Source organism: Chanodichthys erythropterus, chromosome 17, assembly GCF_024489055.1.
Source record: "Chanodichthys erythropterus isolate Z2021 chromosome 17, ASM2448905v1, whole genome shotgun sequence".
In the NCBI taxonomy this organism is placed as follows: Eukaryota; Metazoa; Chordata; class Actinopteri; order Cypriniformes; family Xenocyprididae; genus Chanodichthys; species Chanodichthys erythropterus.
This window is the reverse complement of record NC_090237.1, coordinates 27,555,895-27,569,361: the sequence shown is the minus strand read 5'-3', so window position 1 is coordinate 27,569,361 and position 13,467 is coordinate 27,555,895. Positions and strand designations below refer to the sequence as shown.

The window sequence follows — 13,467 nt, the reverse complement described above, 5'->3', positions numbered from 1 at the left end:
CCCATATATGTGTCGGATCATGTGAGTATAATATTTATTTGGATTTTTACATTTGATTCTGAATGTGTTTGAGGCTGTGCTTAATGGCTAAAGCTAACACTACACTATTGGAGAGATTTATAAAGAATGAAGATGTGTTTATGCATTACAGACTGCAAGTGTTTAAAAATGAAAATAGCGACGGCTCTTGTCTCCGTGAATACAGTAATAAACGATGGTAACTTTAACCACATTTAACGGTACATTATCAACATGCTAACGAAACATTTATAAAGACAATTTACAAATATCACTAAAAATATCATGTAATCATGGATCATGTCAGTTATTATTGCTCCATCTGCCATTTTTCGCTATTGTCCTTGCTTGCTTACCTAGTCTGATGATTCAGCTGTGCACAGATCCAGATGTTAATACTGGCTGCCCTTGTCTGATGCCTTGAACATGTGCTGGCATATGCAAATATTGGGGGCGTACATATTAATGATTCCAACTGTTACGAAACAGTCGGTGTTATGTTGAGATTCGCCTGTTTTTCGGAGGTCTTTTAAACAAATTAGATTTACACAAGAAGGAGGAAACAATGGTGTTTGAGGCTCACAGTATGTCATTTCCATGCACTGAACTCTTGTTATTCAACTATGCCAAGGTAAATTCAATTTTTGATTCTAGGGCACCTTTAAGTCATGCTTTAAAATGTCATTGCATTGCTTAACAAAATATCTACCAAAGTAAATGATTCTCTAACTGAGTCAGACTAACACATTTCTCAGATGTTTTTTTTCAAATACCTTTTAAGCAGCTGGTGTCAGGGTGATTTTTAATGGTTGTATTAAGTCTGTTACTTTTTATAGTACTTTTTCACCAAAGCACTATTTGATTTGGTATTCCTTAAAAATGTAAGTTACAATCAGAGTTATCGTTGTTAAACTCAAACCATAGAAAATGCATTTCTTGAAATAAAATAAAGATCAACTGAATTAAAATAAAACATAAAGCAATTGTATATAAGCTCCCAAGGCAACATTCTAATTTTGTTTAACTTAAGTTGAAGTACTAAAATAACTAAAACTAAATTAACAAAAATTAAAACTCGATAAAAACTAAATAGACATAAAAAAACAATAAAAAAAATGAAAACATACTATTAATTTAATTAATAAAATTAAAAATTGAAAACAGAAAATATAAAAATAAAATTGAATTGAAAATATTAACAGAAACTAATATTGCATCAATGATACTAAAATAACTGGTTACAATTAATTATAATTAATTTATTAGAAATCTGGCTTTACTTACACTATTAAATGCTGACTGGACAAAGTAAATGAGGCATTTTTTAAAATATTAACAATGATAATAATGATAATAATAATAATTATTAATATTATTAAAGTATTAATATAGTTATAATATAAAGTATTATGTTATTTTTTTAATAATTATTTTAAAATCCCTATTATATCAAAAAATTTCAAAAAGAAAATGTGCACTTTAGATACCTGGATGATGCACTAAATTAACGGAAAAACAAAGAGTGGAATGTTGGACACTTCATGCACTCAGCAGTCACAGCTTTTATTACGTTGCAGGAGGAGGGGGAGGGTGGATCAAAACAAACTTTATTATTATTTTTTAAAATTCATACACTACATGGATGAGTACATATTACATAAGTACATAGTGTACAAGTGTGTATAGTGCATCATTTGGGATGCAACTAGTGTATATTTTTTATCTGTTTATTTTTGTTAATAACACTTGTTCCTCAACAGGTCATGGTCTTCCTGTCTATGCCGTGGTGATCCTGGTTGTGGGTGGCCTACTTTTATTCCTAAATCCATTGAGCTGCTTTCTATTGGCCAGATGGAAAAAAAGAGGGTGGAGCCTGAAAGGTAACCGACAGCGAAACTCCTCAGTGTGTCACCGTTTCTACTTTGCACTGTTAGACAGCGTGTCCTAGACTGGTCGACTCTCAGCGACAGCACGCAGCGCAAAAGGGATGAACTGTCTGAATCCTAATATGACTTCTCACTTTTAAATCCATCTCTCTCTCTTTCTCTTATCTCGCTCGCTGCCTCCTCAGCCATCTGCATCATCCCGCCATCTCTCCTTTCCACGGCAGCTGTCACTTCCTCCCTTCGTCTCTCCCCTTATCTCGCCCCTTTCCCTTTCGTCCTCTGTCATTCTCTCTCTCACTCACCCCATCTGTCTTTTTTTCGCCTCGCCCCTTCCTTCAAACTGTCAGGTGTCTTGTCTCTCCCCTCTCATCTTTCGCTCCCGATTTTTTCCTTTTCCTCTCTATTCATGAACCTGTCGTCCTCTCTTCTCGCTTTCAATTTGAACGGTCCTTTTTATCAGTTTATTAAAGCTACTGTCACAACACAATTTGTAAGGAGGAACCAATAATTGAAATGGCGTATGATGAATGTTCCGTACACAAACAATCTTGTGTTCCGTCTTTCTGGTGATCTGGCTTTCCTTTCATTTCTGTCATGCTCTCCTTCCTGTGACCTTTGCCCTCTAACACCCCACTCTCCTTTTTTTGCCTTCAGAAGACACCAGGAGCATTTCACAGGAGACGAAAAGTGAGGAGCAGAGGTCAGTCACGTTAGGCGCTCTGAATCAAAGCTCTATTGCAAGTATGCCCACTCAGTACTGACACTGGGGTGTCTTTACACTGAAAAAATAAGAGACAAACTAGTTTCTGATAAACATGCGACCGCAAAACGTGTTGCATTGATGCTATGGTTACCAGGACTTTGTTACTTGGTTGCTAGGATGTAATTAGTCTCAGCGTCAGACGTCACGCCCACAGACCGTTGGCTGAACGTCTGATGCATATGGCGCACTTAACTGGAAACACAAATTTCGAAGTCGTCATCTGGTTGGTTGAGTTCTGCAGGATGTTCTTTATCACGTTCTTTAACGGTCCGCCTGGAAACAAATGGTGTGGTGCCGAACCCCCTCATGGAAAAAGAACGCCGCTGTGATTACAACTTTGACAATGAACGCTTACCAGGATCAACTTAACGCTGGATTTTCAAAAGTATGTGAAGTTTGTGGCTCGCAGGCCAATAAAAGCTGTGATAGAATCCAGACCTTCTGTCGTCAGTCTGAAGGTCTGGCTACATTAGACTAGTTTGTTATTTATTGCCAAAGTGTAATTCTTGGAATTAGGAGTGTGAACAAACCCCTACGCCACAATATGAGCAATAGTAATGGTGATGTGTGCCTTAGAAAGCTGCACTAACAAGCAAGACCAGCATGCTGTGATGGCTCGAAGGCATTCAGAACAACTTGTGCCTGTCTAGATCCTTTCAGCTTCCAGTGGCTATAGAAGCCCTCCAGACAGTGTATAGAAACGCTGCTTAGCTTGCATCTCCATAAATAGACTCCAGAGAAGTACAGAGTGTTCATTTCACCAGCCTACAGGTGACAGAGTCATGAGCTACAAAAAATAAAAATAAATAAATAAATAAAAATAAAAATAAATAAATGGCAGAATAGACAAAAGTTTTGGAGTTTTAGTTGAATATTAGAAAAAAAGAAATCTAAGCCTTAAGTGTGTAACTTAAGTGCAAGTAACTTTAACGGTGCACAGTGTAACTTGTTGTTGTTGTTGTTGTTGTTATTCAAAATGAACAACAATTATACACCATCAATCCTTCTTCCAAAACACGTTTTTATCTTAATCTGATTCACTATGTAAGACCTGACGGGATAGTTTTCACTCAAAATTTCGAACGTATGTCATTTGTCTGTGTGTCTCATCATATCCGTATATAGAGAAATGTTGCTCCGCCTACTTTGAGGTGTGTGGGAGTGGCAGAGATTAGCTGTCACAATGAGTGAGAAAGGTTGACATGGAGCCGCTAAATCTCCAACTTCCAGGAAATCAACCATTTTAAATAAATACAGAACATAGGAGAGTCTGCTGGCAAAAAGAGAACTTGACAACTCGTTATAAAACAAGAACCAACATTGGCTTGGCTTTTCGGAGATGCCGAGAACTGAGGGATTTGAAATGTTGTAAAAGCGATGTGAGATGGTATTTTTATTACTCAACAGGTGAGTAAGGTATTTTACTGAACAGATAAAATGTCATATGTAGCTCTCTAACAGAGTTCATTGTAAAGCATTATCTATTGTGAAGGGTCATTTCATTATGGTTGTTGCAGCGCTGTGCTGGAATTTATTTTCAAGGAAGTACTGTGTCTATTAATGGGTAAAGCTACAGTTACATCTTCAGCTAGTCAGCTTGAGATCCTTTCCATCCAAACTGGATATATCTTTTAAAGGTGCCATAGAATTGAAAATTGAATGTACCTTGTCATAGTTGAATAACAAGAGATCAGTACATGGAAATGGCATACAGTGAGTCTCAAACACCATTGTTTCCTCCTTCTTATGTAAATCTCATTTGTTTAAAAGACCTCCAAAGAACAGGTGTACGTCCCCAATATTTGCATATGCCAGCCCATGTTCAAGGCATTAGACAAGGGCAGACAGTATTAACATCTGGATCTGTGCACAGCTGAATCATCAGACGTTATGCAGGTAAGCAAGCAAGGACAATAGCGAAAAATGGCAGATGGAGTAATAATATCTGACATGGTCCATGGTATCATGATATTTTTAGTGATATTTGTAAATTGTCTTTCTAAATGTTTCGTTAGCATGTTGCTAATGTACTGTTAAATGTGGTTAAAGTTACCATCGTTTCTTACTGTATTCACAGAGATGAGCCATCATTATTTTCATTTTTAAACACTTGCAGTCTGTATAATTCAGAAACACAACTTCATTCTTTTTAAATCTCTCCATCAGTGTGTAATGTTAGCTTTAGCCATGGAGCATACTATCAAACTCATTCAGAATCAAATGTAAACACCGAATAAATACTATACTTACACGATCCGATAGGCTGCACGACAAACACTTTATAAAGATCCATTTTGAGGGTTATATTAGCTGTGTGAACTTTGTTTATGCAATGTATTTTGGAATCACGGGTTTGGGGGCAGGGAGCGCGAGTATTTAAAGGGGAAGCATGCTGAATTGGCGCATTTATAATGATGCCCCAAAATAGGAAAATTAATTAAAAAAATCTTCACATACACATTCAGGAGACACCTTAGACTTATATTACATCTTGTGAGAAAGCATTCTATGGCACCTTTAAGCCTAATAGTGAATGTTTTATGAGCAGTAGGATAACCACATTCATCCGGACAAGTCACACAGAGCTGAAGCACAGCCAAAACAATGTTCTTCAGCAAAATGTATGCAGTTTTGTTTTTTAACCACTACAGGGCCAAAAGTTACATAATGTACATTTAAATTGAACTGAAAATGACATTTGTAAAGCAGCAAATGTATTATGGGTATAATGGTTCACAGAAGTCACAGTTCGGTACATAACTCGGTTTTGGCGTCACGTTTTGGTATGATTTCGGTACAGTCGAAAAAATGGTAAAACTTTAGCGTTGTATTAATGCATTGTATTATAAACTATATTATAAATAGCGTTGTATTAATGCGCACGCCCCCTTCTGGATTGGAGTGTGGATCGCCCGTGACTAACTGTATTCGTTGTCTGATTGCATGCACTGAAACATGATGTTAGTACCGTACAGTTCGGGATGAATACATCATGTACTATTACACCCCCTAATATATATATACACATACACACACACACACACACAGAGACAAATATATGTGTCACAGACATGCCAGGCTCCACCGTCCACCAATCACAGCGCACCCCATCTCCGGAGTACTGATCACTCTCACCTGCACCTCATCAGCACGCCACTCTGCACCAGTATATAAGACACTCACACACTCAGTCACATTGTCTGGTCTCGTTCGCAACTAGAACTCTTCCTGTATGCTTACCTCAAGGACTCCTGTGTTACTTACCTGTCTCCAGTGATCCCTCGTCTCCTCGTGTGTTACCTGTGTGTGTGAGTGTGTGTGAGTGTCTCCAGCCTCCAACACCTCATAGCTTCAGCGATCAGCATCAACTTCACCCTGTAACCACAAAAGGACAGTATTACCATCCATTCCTCTATCACTTCACTTATTGCATCTAATACTCACCTGTGTTCGACATATTCTCTACTTGTGTCAAAAAGCACCTAAACTGTGATCTTCTGTCTCCAAGCCATCTGTAATGTAACAGAAGACCGGACCATCACCGACTGACACAAGTATGAGCCATCCCGATCCATTTCAAGACCTGGTGGACGCTCTGTGTCGAACACTCACCATACAACCAGCTCCCACGCCAGCACCTCCAGCGATCACTTCCGTAAACACCACCATCACTCCTTCACCGCTGTTGTACACCAGTCCCATGGCCAAATCGGCGCCCTACTCTGGTTCAGCAGAGAAATGCAACGGATTCCTTCTCCAATGCTCGCTGGTCCTGGAGATGCAACCGCACATGTTCCCCACCGAACAGTCCAAGGTTTCCTTCATAATCTCACACCTGAGCGGCAAAGTACTTCAATGGGCTGATTCCATCTGGTCCCAAAATCACCCAGCTACCCAATCCTACTCCGTTTTCATCAATCATTTCAAAGAAGTGTTTGGAAAACCTGCCTGGGACTCAGCTAATGGTGAGAAACTTTACAGTTTGAAGCAGGGGAAAATGTCTTAACGAATATGCTCTTCAACTCAGAACTCTCGCTGCCAAGAACGGATGGAATGAACAAGCACTTCTAATGACTTATCGTCAAGGATTGGACCCTCAAGTGCGGTTGCATCTTGCTGCATACGAAGATTCCATCGGCCTCAAACAGTTCATCCAACTATCCATCAGCTTTGCCACTCGTATGCAGTCGTGTCTCGTCTCTGCACAACACCATCCTCTGCCGACCAGAATCCGTCAGCCCTCCAGAACCAGCCCACGAACCCATGCAAACGGATACCACTCGTCTGACTCCCGCTGAATGGCAGAGAAGGCTGACCCAGAATCTGTGCTTATACTGTGGTGCTCCTGATCATGTCATCTCTGCATGCCCCATTCGTCCTCCTCGTCCCATGGTGAGTGCCATCTTCCCTTCTCTAAATAAGATGAAGCCACTTGCCACTATTGTGAAGCTTACTGCTGCTGATGTTTCCATTCCAGTTACCGCACTTCTCGATTGTGGGTCAGCAGGCAATTTCATCTCCGGCGCCCTCTGCCATCAGCTCAACCGTGGTTGGAGCAGCACGATCCCATCCTCTCCTGGAAGACCGGCAAAGTCCTGAAGTGGGGCGACACCTGTTTTAAAAACAGTTTCTCTGAATTTCCCATTCCAAGTTCTTCAGGCTCCATGTCTCTCCCTGTCTGTGCCACTTCCATTGAGAGCCCGTTAGAGAAACGTTCAGTGGATATACCATCTTGTTACCCCCCTTCAGCGACGTCTTCTGCCCCAAGAGAGCTTCTAAGCTGCCTCCACACAGGCGATGGGACTGCGCCATTGATCTGCTTCCGGGTGAGTCAGTGCCCAGGGGAAGGATCTGTCCCCTGTCAATCCCGGCTCAAGGCTACATCCGTCCTTCGACTTCCCCTGCTGCTTCCAGATTCTTCTTTGTTGCCAAAAAGGACGGAAGCTTGCAGCCTTGTATTGACTACTGAGCTCTCAACAACATCACCGTCAAGTTCAGGTACCCCCTTCCTCTCGTCCCAGCAGCCCTGGAACATCTCTGTGGTGCCACTGTGTTCACCAAGTTGGACCTCCGCAGCGCGCATAACCTCATCCGGATACGTGAGGGGGACGAGTGGAAGACCGCCTTTGTCATGCCCACAGGACACTACGAATACCTGGTCATGCCCTATGTCTTGGTCAACGCCCCCTCCGTATTCCAGGACTTCATACACGAGGTGCTCCGGGAGTTTCTCCACAAGTTCGTCTTGGTTTTCATCGATGACATCTTAATGTACTCCCGGAGCCTGGCTGAACATCGCCACCATGTTGCAGAGGTCTTGAAATGCCTGAGGGAGTTCCAGCTGTTCCTCAATGCCGAAAAGTGCTCCTTTCATCAACCCTCAGTGCAGTTCCTTGGCTATAACATCGACAGCAGTGGTATCCGGATGGACGAGGGGAAGGTGGCCACTATCAAGAACTGGCCAACTCCCACCACAGTTAAGAAACTTCAACATTTCCTCGGCTTCACCAACTTCTACAGACGGTTTATCCAGAATTACAGTTCCATTTCCAACCCTCTCACCAGCCTGTTGAGAAACAAACCCAAGTCTCTGTCCTGGACTCCGGCAGCTGAAGCAGCTTTCAACACCCTCAAGGAAGCCTTCACCAGCGCTCCTCTCCTGGTTCACCCTGATCCAGACAAACCCTTCGTCGTGGAGGTGGATGCCTGCACTACAGGAGTAGGAGCGGTCCTCTCACAGCAGCAGGGGAATCCGAGCCGCCTCCATCCATGCACCTTCTTCTCCTGCAAGCTCAACCCCGCGGAGGTGAATTACGACATCAGCAACTGAGAACTCCTTGCTGTCAAGCTGGCCCTCGAGGAGTGGAGGCATTGACTGGAGGGAGCAAGACATCCGTTTCTGGTTCTCACTGACCACAAAAACCTGGAATATCTACGGTCCGCCAAAAGACTCAACACCCGACAGGCCCGCTAGGCGCTTTTCTTCACCCGTTTCAATTTCATCATTTCCTACAGATCCAGATCCAGAAACGTTAAGCCTGATGCCTTATCTCGACTTCACACTCCAGAAGAGAACACTGATGAACCTGAAACCATCCTTCCATCCTCCCAGCCCCATCACCTGGTCGGAGGAGACCATTCCCTCTACCGATGCCTCCACCAACACTCCTCTGGGTTGCCCGCAGGGCTTGCAATACATAACCAGAGCAGGACGCACTCCACTTATCCATTCTGCCTATACATCACTTGGCACTGGCCACCCGGGGGTCAATGAAACCCTCTCATTGCTGAAAGATCGCTTCTGGTGGCCCAACATGACATCTGATGTCAGAAGGTATGTGCAGGGCTGTAGGGATTGCGCAATCTCCAAGAGCCCACGCCATCTACCATCAGGCAAGCTCCTTTCTCTGTCCCTTCCCAACCGTCCATGGTCACACCTAGGGGTGGACATCACAGATCTCCTAGCATCCGGAGGCTGTACCTGCATATTTGTGGTGGTAGATAGATTCTCCAAGTCATGTCGTCTGATTGCTCTGAAAGGACTACCTACTGCCTTAGAAACGGATGAGCTGATGTTTAATCACATCTTCCGCTACTTCGGAATCCCTGAAGACATTGTTTCAGCCGTCAGCCTATCGTTGGGGTACCATCCGCAGACGAACGGGCAGACGGAAAGGAAGATTCAAGAGATCAGAGTTTCCTTCGTACCTTCTGTCACGGCCACCAGGGCTCTTGTGCAGAGTATGCCAAAAACTCCCTGCGTCAGCCTTCCACTGGACTCACACCCTTCCAGTGCATACTCAGCTACCTACCTCATACTAACCCCCTCTGTTCCCCAGGTCAGGGGAACCCTTGGACGTACCATCTGTCGACTACTGGTTCCGAGAGAGTGAGAGGGTCTGGGACTCAGCGCACCACCAACTGCAATGCCAACTTCGCAGGCGTAGACTGACAGCCGACCTTCACCATTCCAAAGCTCCACCTTACCAACCTGGGCAGAAGGTCTGGCTGTCCACCAGGGACATCCATCTACGCCAGCCATGCCGCAAGCTGAGTCCCAGGTTCATTGGCCCGTTCACTATCCTGGAGCAGATCAACCCTGTCACCTACAAACTCCAACTCCCTCCTGAGTATCGCATTCAATCCACTTTCCACTGTCACAGTCTCGCCAGGCTCTTCCGTCCACCAATCACAACGCACCCCATCTCCGGAGTACTGATCACTCTCACCTGCACCTCATCAGCATGCCAATCTGCACCAGTATATAAGACACTCACACACTCAGTCACATTGTCCGGTCTAGTTCGCAACTAGGACTCTTTCTGTATGCTTACCTCAAGGACACCCGTGTTACTTACCTGTCTCCAGCGATCCCTCATCTCCTCATGTGTTACCTGTGTGTGTGTGTGTGAGTGTCTCCAGCCTCCAGTACCTCACAGCTTCAGCGATCAGCATCAACTTCACCCTGCAACCACAAAAGGACAGTATTACCATCCATTCCTCTATCACTTCACTTATTGCATCTAATCCTCACCTGTGTTCGACGTATTCTCTACTTGTGTCAATAAAGCACCTAAACTGTGATCTTCTGTCTCCGAGCCATCTGTATTGTAACAATATGATTCTGTGTGTATATATATATACAACATGCATTAAAGGGTTAGTTCACCCAAAAATGAAAATTCTGTAATTTATTACTTACCCTCATGCCGTTCCACACCCGTAAGACCTTTGTTCATCTTCGGAACACAAATTAAGATATTTAAGTTGAAATCCGATGGCTCCGTGAGGCCTCCATAGGGAGCAATGACATTTCCTCTCTCAAGATCCATAAAGGTACTAAAAACACATTTAAATCAGTTCATGTGAGTACAGTGGCTCAATATTAATGTTATAAAGTGACAAGAATATTTTTGGTGCACCAAAAAAATAAAATAAAATAACGACTTATTTAGTGATGGCCGATTTCAAAACACTGCTTCATGAAGTATCGGAGCATAATGAATCAGCGTATTGAATCATGATTCAGATCGCGTGTCAAACTGCCAACGGCTGAAATCACGTGACTTTGGCGCTCCAAACAGCAGATTCGAAACGCTGAATCATTGTGTTCCGAAGCTTCCTGAAGCATTGTTTTGAAATCGGCAATCACTTTATAAGTCGTTATTTTTTTTTTTTTTTGGCGCACCAAAAATATTCTTGTCGCTTTATAATATTAATATTGAGCCACTGTACTCACATGAACCGATTTAAATATGTTTTTAGTACCTTTATGGATGTTGAGAGAGGAAATTGCTCCCTATGGAGGCCTCACAGAGCCATCGGATTTCAACTAAAATATCTTAAGTTGTGTTCGGAAGATGATCGAAGGTCTTACGGGTGTGGAACGGCATGAGGATAAGTAAAAAATGACAAAATTTTCATTTTTGGGTGAACTAACCCTTTAAGGAAGTAAATGTTGTAATTTAAACCTTCTAATAATTTACCTTAAACATAAAATTTTCCAGACATCTATGGACTGCTTTTTGGAAAATTCTCCCTGGTTGCAGAAGTTTTTCATTCTTGTCTGGTTTTTTAACTTACAGTTGCAATTTGTTGTGATTTGCGACTGTGAAGTTTCTCTGTTTCTGCAGGTCCACGTCGAGCAGCTCAACACGCTATGCGAGCAGAGAGCTTATCAACGCCTCGGCACAGCAAACGCTCCTCATTGACAGCAGCTCCGAGCCTGACAGCAACGTCTATGAGAGCTATGGACAGGTATATCACTGGACACTCACGCAGTCTGTTCAGGCTTTCCAATAAAAAGGGCTGTTCATGAAAGGAATGTTTGCTGCCTTGTAATGAAAAAGATCCCACCTGAATTCACAAACAATATTTATTGCTACTGAAGTTGTCCTTTCTTTTTCCTTTCCCAACATCTCAACAGCAGGAGATTCCTCATTATTACTACAGTCCTGCGCTGTATACTCACCTTGAAGGCCCTGAGGATCATGGTGAGACTACATTTAATGTGTTCATACACTTAATAGGGATTTTAAAGCTTAACATTTGACATTTTTAGGCTCAAATCTTGTCTTTATGTCCTGATCCCTTTACCAAATAACTTCCTGCCTATTTAACAAAAATCCCCTGAATAAACTCCAGATATTTACTTCTACAGTCACTCTCACAATGTTAGGGTGTTGTAGGTAGGGTGTTGCTATGCGACTTCTAATGTTATAATGTTTTTAGTACACTGCTATGCAGTTGTGTGTGTTTGTAACTCATCTTCATGCAGTTGCTAGGGTGTTCTGTATGTCTGTACCCTATCACTATGCAGTTGCTAGGGTGTTCTGAGTGTCTGTAGCCCATCGCTATGCAGTTACTAAGGTGTTCTGAGTATATGCAGTTGCTAGGGTGTTCTGAGTGTTTGTTTTCCATCGCTATGCAGTTGCTAGGGTGTTCTGAGTATCTGTAGTCCATCACTCTGCAGTTGCTAGGGTGTTTAGAGTATTTGTAGCCCATGGCTATGCAGTTGCTAGGGTGTTCTAAGTGTATGAAGCCCATTGTTATGCAGGTGCTAGAGTGTTCTGAGTGTCTGTAGCCCATCACTGTGCAGTTGCTAGGGTGTTCTGGGTTTTTGTAGCGCATCACTGTGCAGTTGCTAGGGTGTTCTGAGTGTCTGCAGCCCATCACTGTGCAGTTGCTAGGGTGTTCTGGGTGTTTGTAGCGCATCACTATGCAGTTGCTTGGGTGTTCTTAGTGTTTGAAGCCCATCACTATGCAGTTGCTAGGGTGTTCTGGGTGTTTGTAGCCCATCACTATGCAGTTGCTAGGGTGTTCTAAGTGTTTGTAGCCCATCACTATGCAGTTGCTTGGATGTTCTGGGTGTTTGTAGCCCATTGCTATGCAGTTGTTAGGGTATTCCGAGTGTCTGTAGCCCATCGCAATGCAGTTGTTAGGGTGTTGAGTGTTTGTAGCCCATCACTATGCAGTGTTTGTGTGTCCCTAGATACTGTATGACTAGGGTTGCTCTTTCAGTGTTTGTGGGATTTGTTCACCCATTTTATTATCTGCCAGTCAAAATCACTTAGAAAACTAATAGCTTATCTCTCCTCCACAAGCCCGATTATTTGATGTATCATTCATGCCTATTGCACAAACAGCATTTAACCGGTTTAATAGTCAGTTAGTGATTTGATCAAACCTAAGTATGAGTAATAGTAATAGTGATCCTTGCCTTAGCAGACATAAGAAATAAATATATTCTTGCTCTTTGAATGTGTGTGTGGGGGGGGGGGGGGAGGCATTTTAAATCACTTTATCACCCAAGTTTTGTCAAAGCTCTTTTGTTTTTATGCAAAGTAAGTATTTGGTATTTGATCAAACCCCCTAGTGACAGTTGTTTACAGATTAGTTAACAATTAAAATGTTTTTGCAACTTGAAGGTACACAGCTGAAGTACTGATGTGCTGAGTTTCCTTCCCTCCAGATGGCAGACACGGCACAAGCCCTCTCGCTCATGACTACGAAGAGGTGACAGGCTGGGGGACGTACCAGGATCTGCAGGGCTACTCACTGCTGCCCCCTTCTGCCCACTCTGATCCACGAGCACTCTCTACCTATCATGAGGTGGGTGTGAGCCAACAACCAGCTGGAAAGATGCACTTAATGCCAAATGTGTGATTGCTAATTTACAACTGTGCATTTCATATCTAAATTCACAGTTTTAATTCAAAGGATACATGACATACAGAAGCTCTGAATAATGGTATTGCACAGTAGCGGTGCAATAGTTTTTATATAATAGATTCTGTCAGT

At 42.8% G+C, this 13,467-nt stretch overlaps 1 protein-coding gene across 4 annotated transcripts in view; it reads left to right on the top strand.

Moving 5' to 3' along the window:
* Positions 1-13,467, top strand: part of nphs1 (NPHS1 adhesion molecule, nephrin) — a 119,153-nt gene that overhangs the window by 105,262 nt on the left and 424 nt on the right. For 3 of the 4 annotated variants that reach the window (XM_067365601.1, XM_067365598.1, XM_067365599.1), the window contains 5 exons: positions 1,779-1,898; positions 2,559-2,604; positions 11,301-11,424; positions 11,594-11,660; positions 13,139-13,278. In XM_067365601.1, the coding sequence (XP_067221702.1) occupies positions 1,779-1,898; positions 2,559-2,604; positions 11,301-11,424; positions 11,594-11,660; positions 13,139-13,278 (497 nt within the window). The remainder of the gene's footprint in view (positions 1-1,778; positions 1,899-2,558; positions 2,605-11,300; positions 11,425-11,593; positions 11,661-13,138; positions 13,279-13,467) is intronic. The other variant, XM_067365600.1, reaches the window with a different exon arrangement.